The sequence below is a fragment of the Lolium perenne genome, chromosome 7 (assembly GCF_019359855.2).
Source record: "Lolium perenne isolate Kyuss_39 chromosome 7, Kyuss_2.0, whole genome shotgun sequence".
NCBI classification, from domain to species: Eukaryota; Viridiplantae; Streptophyta; class Magnoliopsida; order Poales; family Poaceae; genus Lolium; species Lolium perenne.
Window position 1 is genome coordinate 105,231,541 of NC_067250.2, and position 26,781 is coordinate 105,258,321.

At 42.7% G+C, this 26,781-nt stretch overlaps 1 protein-coding gene across 1 annotated transcript; it reads right to left on the reverse strand.

Annotated features, from left to right (window-relative positions):
* Positions 1-20,755: 20,755 nt before the first annotated feature.
* Positions 20,756-23,389, reverse strand: LOC127316419 (acyl carrier protein 3, chloroplastic). The gene is made up of 4 exons (XM_051346808.2): positions 23,234-23,389; positions 22,030-22,128; positions 21,787-21,909; positions 20,756-21,204 (listed from the first exon to the last, which is right to left on the reverse strand). The coding sequence occupies exons 1-4, from the start codon at positions 23,279-23,281 to the stop codon at positions 21,076-21,078; spliced, it is 399 nt and encodes a 132-aa protein (XP_051202768.1). The 5' UTR covers positions 23,282-23,389; the 3' UTR covers positions 20,756-21,075.
* Positions 23,390-26,781: the final 3,392 nt, after the last annotated feature.

The following is a 26,781-nucleotide window of genomic DNA, read 5'->3' on the forward strand; positions in this document are numbered from 1 at the left end:
GACAAGGTTATTGTTAACGGTAATGCGAACATTATCAACTTTCCCCAAAGGTTTCTTTGTAGAATGATCAGCAAGATTAACATCCAAATAACAATTTTTCAGCGGTGGCAAGTCAAGCATATTATAAATTTTCTTAGGCATAACAGAAATACTTGCACCAAGATCACATAAAGAATTACAATCAAAATCGTTGACCTTCATTTTAATGATAGGCTCCCAACCATCCTCGAGCTTCCTAGGAATAGAAGCTTCGCGTTCTAGTTTCTCTTCTCTAGCTTTTATGAGAGCATTTGTAATATGTTTCATGAAAGCCAAATTTATAGCACTAGCATTAGGACTCTTAGCAAGTTTTTGTAAGAACTTTATAACTTCAGAGATTTGGCAATCATCAAAATCTAGACCATTATAATCTAAAGCAATGGGATCATCATCCCCAATGTTGGAAAAAAATTCAGCAGTTTTATCACAGGCAGTTTCAGCAGTTTTAGCAGTTTCAGGCAGTTTTTCGCGCTTTGCATTAGAAGTGGAAACATTGCCAACACCAATTATTTTACCATTAATAGTAGGAGGTGAAGCAACATGTGTAGCATTAGCATTGCTAGTGGTGGTAATAGTCCAAACTTTAGCTATCTTATCTTCTTTTTCATTTTCTTCTCTTTCCCACCTAGCACACAATTCGGCCATCAATCTTATATTCTCATTAATTCTAACTTGGATGGCATTTGTTGTAGTAACAATTTTATGATTATGATTTTCATGAGGCATAACTTTCGATTTTAAAAGATCAACATCAGCAGCAAGACTATCGACTTTAGAAGCAAGTATATCAATTTTCCCAAGCTTTTCTTCAACAGATTTGTTAAAAGCAGTTTGTGTACTAATAAATTCTTTAAGCATAGCTTCAAGTCCAGGGGGTGTGTTCCTATTATTGTTGTAAGAATTCTCATAAGAATTACCATAGCCGTTTCCATTAGTATAAGGATATGGCCTATAGTTGTTACTAGAATTGTTCCGGTAAGCATTGTTGTTGAAATTATTATTTTTAATGTAGTTGACATCAACATGTTCTTCTTGGGCAACCAATGAAGCTAACGGAACATTATTAGGATCAACATTAGTCCTATCATTCACAAGCATAGACATAATAGCATCAATCTTATCACTCAAGGAAGAGGTTTCTTCGACAGAATTTACCTTCTTACCTTGTGGAGCTCTTTCCGTGTGCCATTCAGAGTAATTAATCATCATATTATCAAGAAGCTTTGTTGCTTCACCAAGAGTGATGGACATAAAGGTACCTCCAGCAGCTGAATCCAATAGGTTCCGCAAAGAAAAATTCAGTCCTGCATAAAAGGTTTGGATGATCATCCAAGTAGTCAGTCCATGGGTTGGGCAATTTTTAACCAAAGATTTCATTCTTTCCCATGCTTGTGCAACATGCTCAGTATCCAATTGTTTAAAATTCATTATGCTACTCCTCAAAGATATAATTTTAGCAGGGGGATAATATCTACCAATAAAAGCATCCTTGCATTTAGTCCATGAATCAATACTATTCTTAGGCAGAGATAGCAACCAATCTTTAGCTCTTCCTCTTAATGAGAAAGGGAACAATTTTAATTTTATAATGTCACCATCTACATCTTTATACTTTTGCATTTCACATAGTTCAAAAAAATTATTAAGATGGGCAGCAGCATCATCAGAACTAACACCAGAAAATTGCTCTCGCATAACAAGATTCAGTAAAGCAGGTTTAATTTCAAAGAATACTGCTGTAGTAGCAGGTGGAGCAATAGGTGTGCATAAGAAATCTTTATTATTTGTGGTTGTGAAGTCACACAACTTAGTATTTTCAGGAGTACCCATTTTAGCAATAGTAAATAAAGCAAACTAGATAAAGTAAATGCAAGTAACTAATTTTTTTGTGTTTTCGATATAGCAAACAAGATAGCAATTAAAGTAAAACTAGCAACTAATTTTTTTATATTTTGATTTAGTGCAGCAAACAAAGTAGTAAATAAAACTAAGCAAGACAAAAACAAAGTAAAGAGATTGCGATGTGGAGACTCCCCTTGCAGCGTGTCTTGATCTCCCCGGCAACGGCGCCAGAAAAAGAGCTTGATACGCGTACAGCACGCGTCCGTTGGGAACCCCAAGAGGAAGGTGTGATGCGTACAGCGGCAAGTTTTCCCTCAGTATGAAACCAAGGTTTATCGAACCAGTAGGAGCCAAGAAGCACGTTGAAGGTTGATGGCGGCGAGATGTAGTGCGGCGCAACACCAGGGATTTCGGCGCCAACGTGGAACCTGCACAACACAAACCAAGTACTTTGCCCCAACGAAACAGTGAGGTTGTCAATCTCACCGGCTTGCTGTAACAAAGGATTAGATGTATAGTGTGGATGATGATTGTTTGCAGAAAACAGTAGAACAGTATTGCAGTAGATTGTATTTCAATATAGAGAATTGGACCGGGGTCCACAGTTCACTAGAGGTGTCTCTCCCATAAGATAAACAACATGTTGGGTGAACAAATTACAGTTGGGCAATTGACAAATAGAGAGGGCATGACCATGCACATACATATTATGATGAGTATTGTGAGATTTAATTGGGCATTACGACAAAGTACATAGACTGCTATCCAGCATGCATCTATGCCTAAAAAGTCCACCTTCAGGTTATCATCCGAACCCCTTCCAGTATTAAGTTGCTAACAATAGACAATTGCATTAAGTATTGCGCGTAATGTAATCAATAACTACATCCTCGGACATAGCATCAATGTTTTATCCCTAGTGGCAACAGCACATCCATAACCTTAGAGGTTTCTCTCACTCCCCCAGATTCACGGAGACATGAACCCACTATCGAGCATAAATACTCCCTCTTGGAGTTACAAGCATCAACTTGGCCAGAGCATCTACTAATAACGGAGAGCATGCAAGATCATAAACAACACATAGATATAAATTTATAATCAACATAACATGGTATTCTCTATTCATCGGATCCCAACAAACACAACATATAGAATTACAGATAGATGATCTTGATCATGTTCGGCAGCTCACAAGACCCGACAATTAAGCACAATGAGGAGAAGACAACCATCTAGCTACTGCTATGGACCCTGATACGTCCCCGACGTATCCATAATTTCTGTCGTTCCATGCTTGTTTTATGACAATACTTACATGTTTTGCTTGCACTTTATGATGATTTCATGCATTTTCCGGAACTAACCTATTAACGAGATGCCACAGTGCCGGTTCTGTTTCTGCTGTTTTTGGTTCCAGAAAGGCTGTTCGGGCAATATTCTCGGAATTGGACGAAATCAACGCCAAACCTCCTATTTTTCCCGGAAGGCTCCAGAACACCGAAGAAGAGTCGGAGAGGGGCCGAGGGGCCACCACACCACAAGGCGGCGCGGGCCAGACCCTGGCCGCGCCGGCCTAGGGTGAGGCGCCCCCAGGTGCCCCCCTGCGCCGCCTCTTCGCCTATAAAATCCCTTTCGACCTAAAAACACCGTACCAATTGACGAAACTCCAGAAAGACTCCAGGGGCGCCACCGCCATCGCGAAACTCCAATTCGGGGGACAGAAGTCTCTGTCCCGGCACCCTGCCGGGACGGGGAAGTGCCCCCGGAAGCCATCTCCATCAACGCCATCGCCTCCATCATGCTCCGTGAGTAGTTCCCCCATGGACTACGGGTTCTAGCAGTAGCTATGTCGGTATACTCTCCCCCATGTACTTCAATACAATGGTCTCATGAGCTGCCTTACATGATTGAGATTCATCTGATGTAATCGGTGTTGTGTTTGTTGGGATCCGATGGATGATACATTATGATTAGTCTATCTATAACGTTTGTGAAGTTATTGTTGCTGCAATCTTGTTATGCTTAATGCTTGTCACTAGGGCCCGAGTGGCATGATCTTAGATTTGAGCTCTATACTTATTGCTTAGATTGTATCTACAAGTTGTATGCACATGTCACTGTCCGGAACCAAAGGCCCCGAAGTGACAGAAATCGGGACAACCGGAGGGGATGGCGGTGATGTGAGGGACACATGTTTTCACGGAGTGTTAATGCTTTGCTCCGGTACTCTATTAAAAGGAGTACCTTAATATCCAGTAGTTTCCCTTGAGGCCCGGCTGCCACCGGCTGGTAGGACAAAAGATGTTGTGCAAGTTTCTCATTGCGAGCACGTACGACTATAATTGGAAAACATGCCTACATGATTAATGATCTTGATATTCTTTCTTAATGCTTTGATTCCTGTCAATTGCCCAACTGTAATTTGTTCACCCAACACTTGTCACTTATTGGAGAGTTACCACTAGTGTAGATTGCTGGGAACCCCGGTCCATCTCTCATCATTATATACTCGTTCTACATGTCATTGGAAGTAGTATCAACTATTTTCCGGTGCCATTGCTCTCATATTGCTATTACTGCTGCTGTGTTACTGTTACTATTGCTCTCATATTACTGCTACTTTCACATCACCCCTGTTGCTAGTGCTTTTCCAGGTGCAGCTAAATTGACAACTCAGTTGTTAAGGCTTATAAGTATTCTTTACCTCCCCTTGTGTCGAATCAATAAATTTGGGTTTTACTTCCCTCGAAGACTGCCGCGATCCCCTATACTTGTGGGTTATCAAGACTGTTTTCTGGCGCCGTTGCCGGGGAGGCATAGCTCTACTCATAAGTTCACCTGGGGAGTACACTCTACCTCTCTCTGTGTTTTATTTTATTTTGTTTTGCTTAGTTTACTTTTGTCTAGTTTATTTGTGCTTAGTTTATTTCTGTCTAGTATTATTTTCCTTAGTTTACTTTTGCTTAGTTTATTTTTGTCTTGTTTTATTTGTCTCATATACCCAAAAATCCATAAAAATTTGAAAAACCTAAAAATTAAAAACTGCTGTTATGGGAGAACCTACAACCTACTTGGAGCTCATAGAATGTTATAATAATTATAGAGAATCAAGAACTGGTAAAATAATGAGTGCTATGATAGAAAAATTGAATACAATGGCTAGAATCTTGCTTAGACGCCATGATATAAACTGTTGCTCTCAACAGGATACTAAACATCTTAAATTTCAATGTGGCTTTAGTGAGGAATTTTTTATTAAGAACTATAATCGGAATTGCTATATTCATTATGGGTTCGAAGAGGTAGAACAATTTGTCTTATTTATGGGAGCCTCCGAGATAGAATCCTTCATGGTTGAGAATTATGAAACTTGTGCTATTTGTAAGGACCTTAAAGATTATGTCTCTACTATCCTTAATTCTTGCATAGAATGCTACAGTAGGAATCCTTATATCCTTGATTATAAAGAGAGACACATTAATGCACAAGAATGCACTCACAATTTGCAGGAACCTGTGGAAGAAGAAACTGATGAACCTGAAAGCTCATTGGATAAAAAAGAGGAGGAAATTGATGAACCTGAAAGCTCATTGGATGAAAAAGAAGAGGAGAGCGACGAACAAAAGGAGGAAGAATGGATTAGCTACCCATGCCAACCTTCTAATGAGAGTAACTCTTTATCTCTTACACTATTTGATTGTCCTCCATGCTTACCGAAAGAGGTTGAATGTTATGTTCCTGTGGATTCTCTTGAAATACTACCTATGAGTAAAACTTGTGAGAATAATTATGCTACTGTTATTTATGATAATCCATGCTACTTTGATAAATCTTATGATAATGCTTTGTTTGTGCCTGATGTCGAAATGCATGGTACTAAAGAATTTTGCTTAGCAAATGTTTATGATAAAGCTCTAGATGATGGTCCTATGTTACTTGATACTATTAATTGTACTACTAATGAAAATGGGATTGGAGAGTTCTTGACTTATTCTATGAGTCCCATATCTCTTGAGATTGATCAACTACCTTGTTATATTATTAATAAAAGAAAGTTTGAAAGTTTTAATTCCACTATTCTTGAACTTGATAAAAATTATGTGTTTGGAAATCATGAGAAGCATGCTGCATGTGATAGTTATATTGTTGAGTTTGTTCATGAAGCTACTGAAAATTATTATGAGAGAGGAAAATATGGTAGTAGAAATTTTCATGGTACTAATACACCTCTCTATATGCTGAAATTGTTGAAGTCACACTTGTTCTATCTTCTTATGCTTGTCACTTTGTTCTTCATGAATTTATTTGTGTATAAGATTCCTTTGCATAGGAAGCATGTTAGACTCAAATGTGTTTTGGATTTGCCTCTTGATGCTCTCTTTTGCTTCAAATACTATTTCTTGCGAGTGCATCATTAAAACTGCTGAGCCCATCTTAATGGCTATAAAGAAAGCAACTTCTTGGGAGATAACCCATGTGTTATTTTGCTACAGTACTTTATTTTATATTTGTGTCTTGGAAGTTGTTTACTACTGTAGCAACCTCTCCTTATCTTAGTTTTGTGTTTTGTTGTGCCAAGTGAAGCCTCTAATCGAAGGTTGATACTAGATTTGGATTTCTGCGCAGAAACAGATTTCTATCTGTCACGAATCTGGGCTGTTTTCTCTGTAGAAAAATCAGAAAAATATGCCAATTTACGTGCGTGTTCCTCAGATATGTACGCAACTTTCGTTAGTTTTGAGTTTTCTGATTTTAGCAAGTATGGTGCCTCAATAAAATTCGTCTTTACGGACTGTTCTGTTTTGACAGATTCTGCCTTTTATTTCGCATTGCCTCTTTTGCTATGTGGGATGGATTTCTTTGTTCCATTAAACTCCAGTAGCTTTGGGCAATGTCCAGAAGTGTTAAGAATGATTGTGTCACCTCTGAACATGTGAGTTTTTGATTATGCACTAACCCTCTAATGAAGTTTATGAGAAGTTTGTTGTGAAGGAAGTTTTCAAGGGTCAAGAGAGGAGGATGATATATGATCAAGAAGAGTGAAAAGTCTAAGCTTGGGGATGCCCCCGTGGTTCATCCCTGCATATTTCAAGAAGATTCAAGCGTCTAAGCTTGGGGATGCCCAAGGCATCCCCTTCTTCATCAACTTATCAGGTTCCTCCCCTGAAACTATATTTTTATTCGGTCACATCATATGTGCTTTACTTGGAGCGTCTGTGTGTTTATTTTCGTTTTGTTTGTGTTTGAATAAATTCGGATCCTAGCAATCCTTGTTTGGGAGAGAGACACGCTCCGCTTTTTCATATGAACACTTGTGTTCTTAGTTTTACTTTTAATGTTCAATGATAAAAGTTGGAAGCTACAATACTTATGGTTATTTGGTCGGGAAAAGAAAATGCCTCATATGTCTTGGATAATTTGACACTTGGCAATTGTTTTGAGCTCTCAAGTAGATCATGATTAAGTTTTTGCATGTAGTTTAAACCTATTAGTGGAGAACTACTGTAGAGCTTGTTAAAATTGGTTTGCATAATTGATCTCTCCTAAGGTCTAGATATTTTCTGGTAAAAGTGTTTGAGCAACAAGGAAGACAATGTAGAGTATTATAATGCTTGCAATATGTTCTTATGTAAGTTTTGTTGTACCGGTTCATACTTGTGTTTGCTTCAAACAACCTTGCTAGCCTAAGCCTTGTACTGAGAGGGAATACTTCTCGTGCATCCAAAATCCTTGAGCCAAAAACTATGCCATGTGTGTCCACCATACCTACCTACTATGTGGTATTTCCTGCCATTCCAAAGTAAATTGCTTGAGTGCTACCTTTAAACAATTCAAAATGCTTCTCAATTTGTGTTAATGTTTTATAGCTCATGAGGAAGTATGTGGTGTTTATCTTTCATTCTTGTTGGGCAACTTTCACCAATGGACTAGTGGCTTCATCCGCTTATCCAATAATTTTGCAAAAAGAGCTGGCAATGGGATTCCCAGTCCCAAATTAATTAACCTAAATAGACACTCCTCCATGGTATGTGATTGTTGGACGGCACCCGAAGGATTCGGTTAGCCATGGCTTGTGTAAGCAAAGGTTGGGGGGAGTGTCATCATCATAATAAAACTAAAATAAAAAGACACTCCTTCATGGTACGAGATTGTTGGCAGGCACCCGAGGATTCGGTTAGCCATGGTTTGTGAAAGAAAGGTTGGAAGGAGTGCCACACAAAATAAAAATAAAATGGGAGCCGCTCTTTGAAGGTTTGTCTGGCAAGGGGGTTAGAGTGCCCACTACCATTCGTTGACAACAACAAACACCTCTCAAAACTTTACTTTTATGCTCTCTTTATGTTTTCAAAACCAAAGCTCTAGCACAAATATAGCAATTGATGCTTCCCTCTGTGAAGGGCCATTCTTTTACCTTTATGTTGAGTCAGTCTACCTACTTCCTTCCATCTTAGAAGCAAACACTTGTGTTAACTGTGCATTGATTCTTACATACTTGCATATTTGCATTCATCATATTACTTTATGTTGACAATTATCCATGAGATATGCATGTTGAAAGTTGAAAGCAACCGCTGAAACTTAAATCTTCCTTTGTGTTGCTTCGATGCCTTTACTTTGAATTTATTGCTTTATGAGTTAACTCTTGTGCAATCTTTTGATGCTTGTCTTGAAAGTACTATTCATTAAAAGTTTTGCTATATGTTATCTACTTGTTAGAAACTATAGATCATTGCCTTGAGTCACTTCATTCATTTCATATGCTTTGTAATAGTATGATCAAGGTTATGTAAGTAGCATGTCACTACAGAAATTATTCTTTTTATCGTTTACCTGCTCGGGACGAGCAGGAACTAAGCTTGGGGATGCTGATACGTCCCCGACGTATCCATAATTTCTGTCGTTCCATGCTTGTTTTATGACAATACTTACATGTTTTGCTTGCACTTTATGATGATTTCATGCATTTTCCGGAACTAACCTATTAACGAGATGCCACAGTGCCAGTTCCTGTTTTCTGCTGTTTTTGGTTCCAGAAAGGTTGTTCGGGCAATATTCTCGGAATTGGACGAAATCAACGCCAAACCTCCTATTTTTCCCGGAAGGCTCCAGAACACCGAAGAAGAGTCGGAGAGGGGCCGAGGGGCCACCACACCACAAGGCGGCGCGGGCTGCACCGGCCGCGCCGGCCTAGGGTGAGGCGCCCCAGTGCCCCTGCGCCGCCTCTTCGCCTATAAAATCCCTTTCGACCTAAAAACACCGTACCAATTGATGAAACTCCAGAAAGACTCCAGGGGCGCCGCCGCCATCGCGAAACTCCAATTCGGGGGACAGAAGTCTCTGTCCCGGTGATGCGTGTGGTTGGCACGTCCGTTGGGAACCCCAAGAGGAAGGTGTGATGCGCACAGCGGCAAGTTTCCCTCAGTAAGAAACCAAGGTTTAATCGGACCAGTAGGAGTCAAGAAGCACGTTGAAGGTTGATGGCGGCGGGATGTAGTGCGGCGCAACACCAGGGATTCCGGCGCCAACGTGGAACCTGCACAACACAACCAAAGTACTTTGCCCCAACGAAACAGTGAGGTTGTCAATCTCACCGGCTTGCTGTAACAAAGAGTTAACCGTATTGTGTGGAAGATGATTGTTTGCAGAAAACAGTAGAACAAGTATATTGCAGTAGATTGTATTTCAGTAAAGAGAATTGGACCGGGGTCCACAGTTCACTAGAGGTGTCTCTCCCATAAGACAAACAGCATGTTGGGTGAACAAATTACAGTTGGGCAATTGACAAATAAAGAGAGCATGACAATGCACATACATATCATGATGAGTATAGTGAGATTTAATTGGGCATTACGACAAAGTACATAGACCGCCATCCAACTGCATCTATGCCTAAAAAGTCCACCTTCAGGTTATCATCCGAACCCCCTCCAGTATTAAGTTGCAAAGCAACAGACAATTGCATTAAGTATGGTGCGTAATGTAATCAACAACTACATCCTTAGACATAGCATCAATGTTTTATCCCTAGTGGCAACAGCACAACACAACCTTAGAACTTTCTGTCCTTTGTCCCGGTGTCAATGCAGGCATGAACCCACTATCGAGCATAAGTACTCCCTCTTGGAGTTACAAGCATCTACTTGGCCAGAGCATCTACTAGTAACGGAGAGCATGCAAGATCATAAACAACACGTAGATATAACTTTGATAATCAACATAACAAGTATTCTCTATTCATCGGATCCCAACAAACGCAACATATAGAATTACAGATAGATGATCTTGATCATGTTAGGCAGCTCACAAGATCCGACAATGATAGCACAATGGGGAGAAGACAACCATCTAGCTACTGCTATGGACCCATAGTCCAGGGGTAGACTACTCACACATCACACCGGAGGCGACCATGGCGGCGTAGAGTCCTCCGGGAGATGATTGCCCTCTCCGGCAGGGTGCCGGAGGCGATCTCCTGGATCCCCCGAGATGGGATCGGCGTTGGCGGCGTCTCTGGAAGGTTTTCCGTATCGTGGCTGTCGATGCGGGGGTTTCGTCACGGAGGCTTTAAGTAGGCGGAAGGGCAAGTCAAGAGGCGGCACGGGGGGCCCACACCATAGGCCGGTGCGGCCAGGGGTGGGGCCGCGCCGCCCTAGGGTTTGGCCACCCCGTGGCCCCTCTTCGTCTCGTCTTCGGACTTCTGGAAGCTTCTTGGAAAAATAGGCCCCTGGGCTTTGATTTCGTCCAATTCCGAGAATATTTCCTTACTAGGATTTCTGAAACCAAAAACAGCAGAAAACAAAGAATCGGCACTTCGGCATCTTGTTAATAGGTTAGTTCCAGAAAATGCACGAATATGACATAAAGTGTGCATAAAACATGTAGATAACATCAATAATGTGGCATGGAACATAAGAAATTATCGATACGTCGGAGACGTATCAGCATCCCCAAGCTTAGTTCTGCTCGTCCAGGCGGTAAAACGATAACGAGATAATTTACGGAGTGACATGCCATCATAATCTTGATCATACTATTTGTAAAGCATATGTAGTGAATGCAGCGATCAAAACAATGTATATGACATGAGTAAACAAGTGAATCATAAAGCAAAGACTTTTCATGAATAGCACTTCAAGACAAGCATCAATAAGTCTTGCATAAGAGTTAACTCATAAAGCAATAATTCATAGTAAAAGCATTGAAGCAACACAAAAGAAGATTAAGTTTCAGCGGTTGCTTTCAACTTGTAACATGTATATCTCATGGATATTGTCAACATAGAGTAATATAATAAGTGCAATAAGCAAGTATGTAGGAATCAATGCACAGTTCACACAAGTGTTTGCTTCATGAGGTGGGGAGAAATAGGTGAACTGACTCAACATTGAAAGTAAAAGAATGGTCCTCCAAAGAGGAAAAGCATCGATTGCTATATTTGTGCTAGAGCTTTGATTTTGAAAACATGAAACAATTTTGTCAACGATAGTAATAAAGCATATGCATTATGTAAATTATATCTTATAAGTTGCAAGCCTCATGCATAGTGTACCAATAGTGCCCGCACCTTGTCCTAATTAGCTTGGACTACCGGATCATCACAATGCACTGTTTTTACCAAGTGTCACAAAGGGGTACCTCTATGCCGCCTGTACAAAGGTCTAAGGAGAAAGCTCGCATTGGATTTCTCGCTATTGATTATTCTTCAACTTAGACATCCATACCGGGACAACATAGACAACAGATAATGGACTCCTCTTTTATGCATAAGCATGTAACAACAATTAATAATTTTCTCATTTGAGATTGAGGATATATGTCCAAAACTGAAACTTCCACCATGGATCATGGCTTTAGTTAGCGGCCCAATGTTCTTCTCTAACATATGCATGCTTAACCATAAGGTGGTAGATCTCTCTTACTTCAGACAAGACGGACATGCATAGCAACTCACATGAAATTCAACAATGAATAGTTGATGGCGTCCCCAGTAAACATAGTTATCGCACAACAAGCAACTTAATAAGAGATAAAGTGCATAATTACATATTCAATACCACAATAGTTTTTAAGCTATTTGTCCCATGAGCTATATATTGCAAAGGTGAATGATGGAATTTTAAAGGTAGCACTCAAGCAATTTACTTTGGAATGGCGGAAAATACCATGTAGTAGGTAGGTATGGTGGACACAAATGGCATAGTGGTTGGCTCAACTATTTTGGATGCATGAGAAGTATTCCCTCTCGATACAAGGTTTAGGCTAGCAAGGCTTATTTGAAACAAACACAAGGATGAACCGGTGCAGCAAAACTCACATAAAAGACATATTGAAAACATTATAAGACTCTACACCGTCTTCCTTGTTGTTCAAACTCAATACTAGAAATTATCTAGACCTTAGAGAAACCAAATATGCAAACCAAATTTTAGCATGCTCTATGTATTTCTTCATTAATGGGTGCAGAGCATATGATGCAAGAGCTTAATCATGAGCACAAAAATTGCCAAGTATCACATTACCCAAGACATTTATAGCAATTACTACATGTATCATTTTCCAATTCCAACCATATAACAATTTAACGAAGGAGAAACTTCGCCATGAATACTATGAGTAGAAACCAAGGACATACTTGTCCATATGCTACAGCGGAGCGTGTCTCTCTCCCATAAAGTGAATGCTAAGATCCATTTTATTCAAACAAAACAAAAACAAAAACAAACCGACGCTCCAAGAAAAAGCACATAAGATGTGATGGAATAAAAATGTAGTTTCAGGGGAGGAACCTGATAATGTTGTCGATGAAGAAGGGGATGCCTTGGGCATCCCCAAGCTTAGACGCTTGAGTCTTCTTAATATATGCAGGGGTGAACCACCGGGGCATCCCCAAGCTTAGAGCTTTCACTCTCCTTGATCATGTTGCATCATACTCCTCTCTTGATCCTTGAAAACTTCCTCCACACCAAACTCGAAACAACTCATTAGAGGGTTAGTGCACAATATAAATTAACATATTCAGAGGTGACACAATCATTCTTAACACTTCTGGACATTGCATAATGCTACTGGACATTAGTGGATCAAAGAAATTCATCCATCATAGCAAAAGAGGCAATGCGAAATAAAAGGCAGAATCTGTTAAAACAGAACAGTTCGTATTGACGAATTTTAAAATGGCACCAGACTTGCTCAAATGAAAATTCTCAAATTGAATGAAAGTTGCGTACATATCTGAGGATCATGCACGTAAATTGGCTTAATTTTATGAGCTACCTACAGGGAGGTGGACCCAGATTCGTGACAGCAAAGAAATCTGGAACTGTGCAGTAATCCAAATCTAGTACTTACTTTTCTATCAACGGCTTAACTTGGCACAACAAAACACAAAACTAAGATAAGGAGAGGTTGCTACAGTAGTAAACAACTTCCAAGACACAAAATAAAAACAAAGTACTGTAGGTAAAACATGGGTTGTCTCCCATAAGCGCTTTTCTTTAACGCCTTTCAGCTAGGCGCAGAAAGTGTGCATCAAGTATTATCAAGAGACGAAGTGTCAACATCATAATTTGTTCTCGTAATAGAATCAAAAGGTAACTTCATTCTCTTTCTAGGGAAGTGTTCCATACCTTTCTTGAGAGGAAATTGATATTTTATATTACCTTCCTTCATATCAATGATAGCACCAACAGTTCGAAGAAAAGGTCTTCCCAATATAATGGGACAAGATGCATTGCATTCAATATCCAAGACAACAAAATCAACGGGGACAAGGTTATTGTTAACGGTAATGCGAACATTATCAACTTTCCCCAAAGGTTTCTTTGTAGAATGATCAGCAAGATTAACATCCAAATAACAATTTTTCAGTGGTGGCAAGTCAAGCATATTATAAATTTTCTTAGGCATAACAGAAATACTTGCACCAAGATCACATAAAGCATTACAATCAAAATCTTTAACCTTCATCTTAATGATGGGCTCCCAACCATCCTCTAGCTTTTTAGGAATAGAGGCTTCGCGCTCTAGTTTCTCTTCTCTAGCTTTAATGAGAGCATTTGTAATATGATGTGTAAAGGCCAAATTTATAGCACTAGCATTAGGACTTTTAGCAAGTTTTTGCAAGAACTTTATAACTTCAGAGATGTGGCAATCATCAAAATTCAAACCATTATAATCTAAAGCAATGGGATCATCATCCCCAATGTTGGAAAAAATTTCAGCAGGTTTATCACAGGCAGTTTAATGATTTTAGCGATTTAGGCAGTTTCTCGCTTTGCATTAGAAGTGGAAACATTGCTAACACCAATTCTTTTATTAGTATTAGTAGGAGGTGCAGTAACATGTGTAACATTAGCATTACTAGTGGTGGTAATAGTCCAAACTTTAGCTACATTCTTCTCTTTAGCTAGTTTTTCATTTTCTTCTCTATCCCACCTAGCACGCAGTTCAGCCATTAATCTTATATTCTCATTAATTCTAACTTGAATGGCATTTGCTGTAGTAACAATTTTATTATGATGATTTTCATTAGGCATAACTTTCGATTTCAAAAGATCAACATCGTGACAAGACTATCGACTTTAGAAGCAAGTATATCAATTTTCCCAAGCTTTTCTTCAACAGATTTGTTAAAAGCAGTTTGTGTACTAATAAATTCTTTAAGCATGGCTTCAAGTCCAGGGGGTGAATTCCTATTATTGTTGTAAGAATTCCCATAAGAATTACCATAGCCGTTGCCATTATTATAAGGATATGGCCTATAGTTGTTACTAGAATTGTTCCGGTAAGCATTGTTGTTGAAATTATTATTTTTAATGAAGTTTACATCAACATGTTCTTCTTGTGCAACCAATGAAGCTAATGGAACATTATTAGGATCAATATTAGTCCTATCATTCACAAGCATAGACATAATAGCATCAATCTTATCACTCAAGGAAGAGGTTTCTTCGACAGAATTTACCTTCTTACCTTGTGGAGCTCTTTCCGTGTGCCATTCAGAGTAGTTGATCATCATATTGTCAAGAAGCTTTGTTGCTTCACCAAGAGTGATGGACATAAAGGTACCTCCAGCAGCTGAATCCAATAAATTCCGTGAAGAAAAATTTAGTCCTGCATAGAAGGTTTGGATGATCATCCAAGTAGTCAGTCCATGGGTTGGGCAATTTCTAACCAGAGATTTCATTCTTTCCCAAGCTTGAGCAACATGTTCAGTATCTAATTGTTTAAAATTCATTATGCTACTCCTCAAAGATATAATTTTAGCAGGGGGATAATATCTACCAATAAAAGCATCCTTGCATTTTGTCCATGAATCAATACTATTCTTAGGCAGAGATAGCAACCAATCTTTAGCTCTTCCTCTTAATGAGAAAGGGAACAATTTTAGTTTAATAATATCACCATCTACATCTTTATATTTTTGCATTTCACTTGGTTCAACAAAATTATTAAGATGGGCAGCAGCATCATCGAACTAACACCAGAAAATTGCTCTCGCATAACAAGATTCAGTAAAGCAGGTTTAATTTCAAAGAATTCTGCTGTAGTAGCAGGTGGAGCAATAGGTGTGCATAAGAAATCATTATTATTTGTGGTTGTGAAGTCACACAACTTAGTATTTTCAGCGTTGGCCATTTTAGCAACAGTAAATAAAGCAAACTAGATAAAGTAAATGCAAGTACACTAATTTTTTGTGTTTTTGATATAGCAAACAAGATAGCAAATAAAGTAAAACTAGCAACTAATTTTTTTGTATTTTGATTTAGTGCAGCAAACAAAGTAGTAAATAAAACTAAGCAAGACAAAAACAAAGTAAAGAGATTGAGAAGTGGAGACTCCCCTTGCAGCGTGTCTTGATCTCCCCGGCAACGGCGCCAGAAATTTGCTTGATGCGTGTGGTTGGCACGTCCGTTGGGAACCCCAAGAGGAAGGTGTGATGCGCACAGCGGCAAGTTTCCCTCAGTAAGAAACCAAGGTTTAATCGGACCAGTAGGAGTCAAGAAGCACGTTGAAGGTTGATGGCGGCGGGATGTAGTGCGGCGCAACACCAGGGATTCCGGCGCCAACGTGGAACCTGCACAACACAACCAAAGTACTTTGCCCCAACGAAACAGTGAGGTTGTCAATCTCACCGGCTTGCTGTAACAAAGAGTTAACCGTATTGTGTGAAAGATGATTGTTTGCAGAAAACAGTAGAACAAGTATATTGCAGTAGATTGTATTTCAGTAAAGAGAATTGGACCGGGGTCCACAGTTCACTAGAGGTGTCTCTCCCATAAGACAAACAGCATGTTGGGTGAACAAATTACAGTTGGGCAATTGACAAATAAAGAGAGCATGACAATGCACATACATATCATGATGAGTATAGTGAGATTTAATTGGGCATTACGACAAAGTACATAGACCGCCATCCAAGCTGCATCTATGCCTAAAAAGTCCACCTTCGGGTTATCATCCGAACCCTCCGGTATTAAGTTGCAAAGCAACAGAACAATTGCATTAAGTATGGTGCGTAATGTAATCAACAACTACATCCTTAGACATAGCATCAATGTTTTATCCCTAGTGGCAACAGCACAACACAACCTTAGAACTTTACGCCACTTGCTGTCCCGGTGTCAATGCAGGCATGAACCCACTATCGAGCATAAGTACTCCCTCTTGGAGTTACAAGCATCTACTTGGCCAGAGCATCTACTAGTAACGGAGAGCATGCAAGATCATAAACAACACGTAGATATAACTTTGATAATCAACATAACAAGTATTCTCTATTCATCGGATCCCAACAAACGCAACATATAGAATTACAGATAGATGATCTTGATCATGTTAGGCAGCTCACAAGATCCGACAATGATAGCACAATGGGGAGAAGACAACCATCTAGCTACTGCTATGGACCCATAGTCCAGGGGTAGACTACTCACACATCACACCGGAGGCGACCATGGCGGCGTAGAGTCCTCCGGGAGATGATTCCCCTCTCCCGGCAGTGCCGGAGGCGATCTCTGGATCCCCGAGATGGGATCGGCGTTGGCGGCGTCTACGGAAGGTTTTCCGTATCGTGGCTCTCGATGCTGGGGGTTTCGTCACGGAGGCTTTAAGTAGGCGGAAGGGCAAGTCAAGAGGCGGCACGGGGCCCACTCCATAGGGCCGCGCGGCCAGGGCTGGGGCCGCGCCGCGCGAGGGTGTGGCCACCCCGTGGCCCGACTTCGTCTCTCCTTCGGACTTCTGGAAGCTTCTTGGAAAAAGAGGCCCCTGGGCTTTGATTTCGTCCAATTCCGAGAATATTTCCTTACTAGGATTTCTGAAACCAAAAGCAGAAAACGACAAGCGGCACTTCGGCATCTTGTTAATAGGTTAGTTCCAGAAAATGCACGAATATGACATAAAGTGTGCATAAAACATGTAGATAACATCAATAATGTGGCATGGAACATAAGAAATTATCGATACGTCGGAGACGTATCACCCGGCACCCTGCCGGGACGGGGAAGTGCCCCCGGAAGCCATCTCCATCAACGCCATCGCCTCCATCATGCTCCGTGAGTAGTTCCCCCATGGACTACGGGTTCTAGCAGTAGCTATGTCGGTATACTCTCCCCCATGTACTTCAATACAATGGTCTCATGAGCTGCCTTACATGATTGAGATTCATCTGATGTAATCGGTGTTGTGTTTGTTGGGATCCGATGGATGATACATTATGATTAGTCTATCTATAAAGTTTGTGAAGTTATTGTTGCTGCAATCTTGTTATGCTTAATGCTTGTCACTAGGGCCCGAGTGGCATGATCTTAGATTTGAGCTCTATACTTATTGCTTAGATTGTATCTACAAGTTGTATGCACATGTCACTGTCCGGAACCAAAGGCCCCGAAGTGACAGAAATCGGGACAACCGGAGGGGATGGCGGTGATGTGAGGGACACATGTTTTCACGGAGTGTTAATGCTTTGCTCCGGTACTCTATTAAAAGGAGTACCTTAATATCCAGTAGTTTTCCTTGAGGCCCGGCTGCCACCGGCTGGTAGGACAAAAGATGTTGTGCAAGTTTCTCATTGCGAGCACGTACGACTATAATTGGAAAACATGCCTACATGATTAATGATCTTGATATTCTTTCTTAATGCTTTGATTCCTGTCAATTGCCCAACTGTAATTTGTTCACCCAACACTTGTCACTTATTGGAGAGTTACCACTAGTGTAGATCGCTGGGAACCCCGGTCCATCTCTCATCATTATATACTCGTTCTACATGTCATTGGAAGTAGTATCAACTATTTTCCGGTGCCATTGCTCTCATATTGCTATTCTTTCTTTGTATTCTTGTTACTATTGCTCTCATATTATCGCTACTTTCACATCACCCCTGTTGCTAGTGTTTTTCCAGGTGTAAATTTGAATTGACAACTCAGTTGTTAAGGCTTATAAGTATTCTTTACCTCCCCTTGTGTCGAATCAATAAATTTGGGTTTTACTTCCCTCGAAGACTGCCGCGATCCCCTATACTTGTGGGTTATCAGACCCATAGTCCAGGGGTAGACTACTCACTCATCACTCCGGAGGCGACCATGGCGGCGTAGAGTCCTCCGGGAGATGATTCCCCTCTCCGGCAGGGTGCCGGAGGCGATCTCCTGAATCCCCCGAGATGGGATTGGCGGCGGCGTCTCCGTAAGGTTTTCCGTATCGTGGATCTCGATGCGGGGGTTTCGCGACGAAGGCTATTTGTAGGCGGAAGGGTAGGTCAGGGGGCGTCGCGAGGGGCCCAGGAGACAGGTCGGCGCGGCCAAGGGTGGGGCCGCGCCGCCCTACCCCCTGGCCACCTCGTGGCCCCACTTCGTTGACTCTTTGGTCTTCTGGAAGCTTCGTGGCAAAATAGGCCCCTGGGCGTTGATTTCGTCCAATTCCGAGAATATTTCCTTACTAGGATTTCTGAACCAAAAAGCAAACGACAAGCGGCTCTTCGGCATCTTGTTAATAGGTTAGTTCCAGAAAATGCATAAATATGACATAAAGTATGCATAAAACATGTAGATATCATCAATAATGTGGCATGGAACATAAGAAATTATCGATACGTCGGAGACGTATCAGTCACTGTCGCCAATGCAACAGCTCTCAACCCTGCAAGATATTCGCAACTCCACACACTTGCGCACATAGCCGCCGACCACGAAGCGGTAAGTTGCAACCTTCTAATTCCCAATGGAACATCAGATCACACAAGACTTTCAGGATTACACCAAATCAAAACAATATGGTGTAGGGATTCAATAGAGTTGCAAAGCAATCAACTATGAACTAGGGTTTATCTTAAACATGGTCTCAAGCTATTGTGGGGGCGTCCTGGGCACTTATATAGGGGTTCAGGACAACCTCACGTCGAAAAACTACAAGAATAACCGACCTAGATCGGGATCTGGTCGAGACAGACTCAGAGTCGGCCGGTCTGGGGGCCGGTCGACCGGGCCTGGGACCGGGCCATCCGGTTTCAACCGGATCTGGCACCGGGTGGCAACCGGGCGAGTTGTCCAGGCTTACTGGATAGTTGCCCGGTTGCCACAAGCATATCGTCCGGTTTGGACCGGACGGATCCGGCGTGGAAGCCGGTTGGACCAGGGCTGGGACCGGGTGGCCCGGCGGCACGGCCGGTCTGACCGGGCCTGGCGCCGGCCTGAACTGCATCTCCTCCTCTCGTGCATGCCTCCCGCTCCTCCCTCGCACGTCCATGGGATGTCTTCATGTCCAGCTCCATGTCCAGCTTCACGTCCAGCTTCTTGTCCAGCTGCTCCTCTCCTCCTCGTGCGATGCTTGTTTCCTCTTCATACCTGATCATACATAAGTAATACGACTTAGGCAGTATAAAGTTCTCATCGATCAAAGTATCACATAGGAACAAGTTCACCTGCTGCTTAAATAGCTTCGCACGAGCTCGTGTCATTGATCCAATCCTGACTTCATTGGACTTGAGCTTCACAGCAGCATCGTCTTCATCTTGTAATGACGGAGGTAGTTGTGTGGTAGGGATGTCCTCATAAGTCCCCGTGGTAGAGTCAGATGCAACCTGGACAACCTCCACAACCTCGACCGGCGATGAAGGATTTCCCTACAATGGATTCGTTCAGACCCCCCTTGTGTACACAAAAGATCTAGATCTGAGGCTAGGTTTGCAGAAGCTTACCACAACCGAAGTCATCGATGCAGAGGAAGAAGACGACCATCCGCGGCTAGTGGCCGTCGTCGCTAACCGTCCAGGTGAGTAAGAGCCGACCATGTCGCTAGATCGGGAAGGGTGGATGAAGCTCAAAATAGGGTAAAATGGGGGATTTAGATTTGCCGGTGCGAGAGCCGCCCCTATATACGGTGGTGAAAATTCAAGTGCGGTGACCGAATTCATCCCGCCGAGATTTCATCGTCTCGCGCGAGCTCCCGCCATCTCCCGCGGTAGCTCTATGGGGACACGTCGTCCTCCAGTTCTGCGGAAACGAGGTGGCTCGGTAGAAACGGCCGAACTAGACGTTCCTCCATGGTCTAGCTCGAAGGTGCTTTGAGAATCAGTTTGTGCAAGAACGCGGGCGAGACCAGGGTCAAAAATGGCTAGCCCAATGCGAGCCAAAGGCCATGCACACTACCAAACGCGTCCCAAGCTGACCACCTGCCTTCGGATATTCACAATCTTATTTGGTGCATTCACGATGTTTGAAGAGTCATCAGGGTGTCGCAGCAGGCAGGCAAACAAACATGCAGAATAAACACAGGACGTGTATAAACAAAAGATACCACTCATTTCTGGTCGTACGAAGCAGAAAACTTATACACACCAATATCAACGTTCACGGCATCTCTTGTAGTCAATCTCTAAGTGAAAACACGAAAAATCACAAATTATAAGTGTACACGCTGATGTAGTTGCCTAGTACAGTACCCGCACATTCTTCTTTTAGGGCACAAGAAATGTATACAGCAACCTGCGCCGCTCAAACTAACAACCCAGATGTTCAGCACCTTAATTACTTCAACAATTATCTTATTACCACACAGCAGGGACAATAGTCCTAAGAAAATCAACAAGCCTCTAGAGTCCACATAATAAAACCTATGGTAGAACAACAAGGATCGACCCAACGTAGGACCACTAGCTTTAGAGCTTTCCAGCATCACAATTATGACCTCCCTTCCTTAAGCGCACTTTGCGGAGACAAGCTTGTCGATGAGCGTGGCAGCATCTTCAACTGTCGCGATCGCCTGTGCGCTCGACTCCTCCACGCTGATTTCAAACTCCTCCTCAAGGCCCATCACGATCTCAACCTGCGATGGATTTACAATGGGTCTTACTTTACAGCATGACAGAAACATGCAATTATTTGATCCAACAAAAGAAAATCAATTACAGAATGTCCAACTATTTATATGCATACAACTAAAGGCCTTCAACCGGACTTACTTTACAGCATGACAGAAACACACAATTATTTGATCCAACAAAAGAAAATGAATTACAGAATGTCCAACTATCTATACAACTACATACCAGTTTGTTATTCCATATTAAGATCCAAATGTTTTTCTAATAAATGTAGCCACTTGGAAACGTAATATATAATACATATTTTACAATTAAGGTCATAGAGGATAAGAATCTACAGATCTCTAGAAACCTAGTCATACATGGCAAAGAACCTGTTAATATTCTGTCGTGTCATGAAAAAACATGCTTGCAAAGTAACTTCACATCTCTCGGATATAGATATAACCAAACAAAACAAGTATACTATAAGATTGTTACCACAACTCATTAGGATCCTTGAGCTATTTGGTCAGGTTAGGTGCAGCATGTCTTGAAACAAAAATTTCATGCACGACATCAGTCAAGATATTATTGATAGTTACCGTGTCGAGTGAATCTGCTCCAAGGTCAGAGAACTTGGTGGCACCGACAACTTCAGTGCCTTCTGGAACAGCAAGCTGCTTCTTGACGATGTCACAAACCTTGTCCACTGTTTCCTTTTTTGCCTGTTGAAGCAGCACATATTCAGAGAAAAGAACTTACTGACTACATATTCAAAACTGCTAGTTTCTGCACCTTTATCTCGATAAGTAGCAGCTAAGTTTGTAAGTGGTGCTAGAACTCACCGAGCAGCAAACTGCAAATCTCATGGGCACCGGCTGAAGGCGGAGAAATGCATTACCCCTTGTTGCACTGGAGAAAGACAGCGAGTTGGTGCTGACTGCCTGGAATTCAAGGAACAGGCATGTTGAGACAACATAAGTTGTGGATACCAAGGGATTGTGCGCTGCACTATATCCGCTATTCAGTAATGAAGAAAAATATTGGTGTGCTGGAGCAAACAGTGTTCTTATGATCCTTCTAGAATTCATTGAATAGGTACATCTCACATATTCGAGAGACTAATATTACAGCTATAACTGGCTACAGTATGGTGATTGTATGATGAATATAGGCATAGAAAATATTAACTGGAACCAATTTCACGGTAGCACACCAAAAAGGTCATTTATAACCATAAAAGTGAAAATAAATAGTAACTGTGTAGTACAAAACATTAGTAATATATCGTAACTAGAATTTACGGCCAGTGTAGTGGCTAAGTTACAGTTCCACTAACCAATTAGAGAATCATCAGAAGTGTTTGTTCCCATCATAGTACTAGTAAAGACAAGATACGAAAAGGCATTTTAGGTGGCACTATAGAAAAGGACCAACCCTTTGCGACCTGTAGAGCATGCAAATCAACAACCTAGTATAGTACTAGCATCCAACATCCCCACACGAGCCCCAATAATACATACACACACTTAGACACACCATAATGCCACCAATTCAACAATTCAGCGCTGGGATGCAGTCCAGTTCTACCATAGCAACCATTGTAACACAAGCTTTAACTGCACAAGCGGTGATCTAAGCCTAGTGTTAAAATCAAGTTGGTTTTGCTGGCTAGCGTCCGACCATCTAGCAGTAAAGCAGAATCAGTATTGGCTACATCTAATCGTATCAGCCTAGGAGGAAAGCAGATCTGCCCGTGTCCACTTCGCAAAATGGCTCGGCAGGACACATCAGCGCACACAGCCGTAGAGATAAAACAGGAGGCGCTAAACCAAAATTACAGCTAAATTAACTGTCACACCGTAAGGTGCCTGAACAGAGAGGAGCCCGTGTCCGCCGAACAAATTACTAGTACGGTTGGAAGGCTGAGCGCAGATCACTCCTGGATCGGGCGCCTACATCGACCGAGACGAACGCTAAAACCCCAGCAAGGCGGATCGTGCGTACGGACGGCGCAAGGTGGCGGATCTGGCGGCGGGGCGAGCATACCTTGACGGGCCTGGCGAAGGAGAGGGCGGATCCGGCGATGGAAGCCATGGCGAGGGGAGGCGGCGGGCACGAAGAGCGTGAGAGCGACCGGGGGGTTGGCTGGGGAGGGAAGGGAAGGTGGGTGGGCTGGAGCTTGAGAAGTGACCTGCCAACATTTATGCGCGGCGCAGTGATGGCGCATCGGGAGTATCGACGGCGGGGTCCACGAGGCACCTCCGTCCGTCCACCGCTGGCCCCACCCTGCAGTTGTTGGGCGGTTCACTGTTTCTTTTTTTTTTGTGCAAGTTGTTCCGCTGAGCAGTAATGATCTATACTGTTCTGTTTCGTGCTAGGCTGACACGGCTGGGTGGTGGGGGTCCGGCCCAAGAGCTCGTTTCTTTCTTTACCGTGCTAGCGTCGGTAAACTAGGCCGAAAATTTCTTAAGTTATGGATTTACAGGCCCATCAAGCTTTACATGTCCGCTCGAAGATCTTTCCCGTCCGTTCTATTCAGCGAGAAGAAGAGTAAAGCTTTTCATGCGCGTCCTTGTACGCGGCATGAACACAAGAGTATTGGTGACGGCTGTGTTGTCGGGGCACACGAATCTTGTGAGCCGCCCGCGTGACCTTTCTGTGGGTGACACGACTGTATTTCTGATACAGAACACGACGACTGTATTTCTGTGGGTGGAGGAGTACTGAGCAGGTCCTGGTTAGTGAGATCGGAGTAAGCATATTAGTAACAGTACAATGTATCTACCTAGGAGCTGCCACAGCCATTTGGAGTTCTGGACCATCGGATCTAGTGCCTTTTCCCGTCCGGTTGAAACGTCAATAGAGCCTATTTGCGTCGTCAGTTCGCGTCAAATGGGCCTCTCTCGTTCATCGGGCCGAGGATTACTTCAAATGGGCCGATACCACCAGCCTTGCTCCTCTCTCCTAGCACGACCGCGGGTGCGCCTGCACGAAGACCAACCTTTGCAAAGGGAACAGCCCATCCCGCGCGAGCGCTCTCGCAACGACACGTGTCGCGCGACTCCCCGGGAAAAGTCGCGAATCGTTTTCCGGGTTTTGTTTTTCCCTTTGCGGTTGGCTAGACCCGTTAACAATATGCGGACCAGTTACCCCTCTTTTTCCCTTTCCGCAAGCTGTAGGTTTTGAAAAAATCGGGCGGGACCACAAAGGATTTTCCCTTTTTTGGTTTTTCCCTTTGTATTTCCGGGCTGTGAGTTTTCTGGGGAATTAATGGGAGGGAGGTAGCACTTTCAAATTACATTTTTTTTTTAAATTCCAACAGACTACTACAAGCAGACATATGTCGAAGCGAGTGCTACGGCTCGGCTTCGCCTCGTATCAAGGCGCCTTCGGCGCATCAAACATTAATAAACATAATGAATGGCAGACATATGTCGTTGTCCCCGTTTGTCGTTACCCTGATATGTCGAAGCGAGTGCTACGGCTCGAATTCGCCTCGTATCAAGGCGCCTTCGGCGCATCAAACATAATAAATGGCAGATATATGGCGTTGTCCCCGTTTGTCGTTACCCCGATATGTCGAAGCGAGTGATGCGGCTCGGCTTCGCCTCGTATCAAGACGCCTTCGGCGCATCAAACATTAATAAACATAATGAATGGCAGACATATGTCGTTGTCCCCGTTTGTCGTTACCCTGATATGTCGAAGCGAGTGCTACGGTTCGGCTTCGCCTCGTATCAAGGCGCTTTCGACGCATCAAACATAATGAATGGCAGATATATCGCGTTGTCCCCGTTTGTCGTTACCCCGATATGTCGAAGCGAGTGCTGCGGCTCGGCTTCGCCTCGTATCAAGGCGCCTTCGGCGCATCAAACATTAATAAACATAATGAATGGCAGACATATGTCGTTGTCCCCGTTTGTCGTTACCCCCATATGTCAAAGCGAGTGCTACGACTCGGATTCACCTCGTATCAAGGCGCTTTCGGCGCATCAAACATTAATAAACATAATGAATGGCAGACATATATCGTTGTCCCCGTTTGTTGTTACCCCATATGTCGAAGCCAATGCTACGGCTCGGCTTCGCCTCCTTCGGCGCATCAAACTGTTGTTCTCTGTTGTTTTTTCTCCTTCTTTCTCTCGAAAGATTTTCGTTTCCTCTAGTGCAGGTACAGATGAAAGGCTTGAGGAGTATAACTATGACGAATAGACGAGTACAGCGTACGCGCCAAGAGGAGTACGGGACCGTGTCTCTGTTTGTTTCTCTGGAAGATTTCCGTTTTCTCTAGCGCAGGTACAGGTGCAAGGCTTGTGGAGTACAGCTATGACGAATAGACGAGTATATCGTACGCACCAAAAGGAGTACGAGACTGTGTTTCTATTTGTTTCTCTGAAAATATTTCTGTTTTCGCTAGCGCATGTTCAGGTGCAAGGCTTGTGGAGTACAACTATGACGAATAGACGAGTACAGCGTACGCACCAATAGGAGTACGGGACTGTGTTTCTGTTTGTTTCTCTGGAAATATTTCCGTTTTCTCTAGTGCAGGTACAGGTGCAAGGCTTGTGCAGTACAACATTGACGGAGAGACGAGTACAGCGTCCGAACCAAGAGGAGTACGAGACCGTGTCTCTGTTTGTTTCTCTGGAAGATTTCCGTTTCCTTTAGCGCAGGTACAGGTGCAAAGCTTGTGGAGTATAGCTATGACGAATAAACGAGTACAGCGTACGCACCAAGAGGAGTACGGGACCGTGTTTATGTTTGTTTCTTTATAAATATTTCTGTTTCCTCTAGCGCAGGTACAGGTGCAAAGCTTCTGGAGTACAGCGTTGACGGAGAGACAAGTACAGTGTCCGAACCAAGAGGAGTACGGGACCGTGTTTCTGTTTGTTTCTTTGGAAATGTTTCCGTTTCCTCTAGCGCAGGTACAGATGCAAGGCTTGTAGAGTACAGCGTTGACGTAGAGACGAGTATAGTGTCCGAACCAAGAGGAGTACGGGACCGTGTTTCTGTTTGTTTCTTTGGAAATATTTCTGTTTCCTCTAGCGCAGGTACAGGTGCAAGGCTTCTGGAGTACAACGTTGACGGAGAGACAAGTACAGTGTCCGAACCAAGAGGAGTACGGGGCCGTGTTTCTGTTTGTTTCTTTGGAAATACTTCCGTTTCCTCTAGCGCAGATACAGGTGCAATGCTTGTAGAGTACAACGTTGACGGAGAGACGAGTATAGTGTCCGAGCGAAGAGGAGTACGGGACCGTGTTTCTGTTTTGATTTCTCTGGAAGATTTCCTTTTCCTCTAGCGCAGGTACAGGTGTAAGGCTTGTGGAGTACAGCCGTGACGTAGAGATGACTACAGCATCCGCACCAAGAGGAGGATGGTACCGTGTTTCTGTTTTGATTTCTCTGAAAGATTTCCGTTTTCTCTAGCGCAGGTACAGGTGCAAGGCTTGTGCAGTACAGCGTTGACGGAGAGACGAGTACAGCATCCGCACCAAGAGGAGTACGGGACCATGTTTCTGTTTTGATTTCTCTGAAAGATTTCCGTTTTCTCTAGCGCAGGATTAGGTGCAAGGCTTGTGGAGTACAGCTATGACG

Bases quoted from the DNA above. Each gene is read 5' to 3' on its own strand.
- LOC127316419 (XM_051346808.2), bottom strand. From the start codon at position 23,281: ATGGCTTCCATCGCCGGATCCGCCCTCTCCTTCGCCAGGCCCGTCAAG. The intron at 22,129-23,233 runs GTATGCTCGCCC...CTTGAATTCCAG, and splicing joins CCTTCGCCAGGCCCGTCAAG to GCAGTCAGCACCAACTCGCT. The intron at 21,910-22,029 runs GTGAGTTCTAGC...CTGCTTCAACAG, and splicing joins GATTTGCAGTTTGCTGCTCG to GCAAAAAAGGAAACAGTGGA.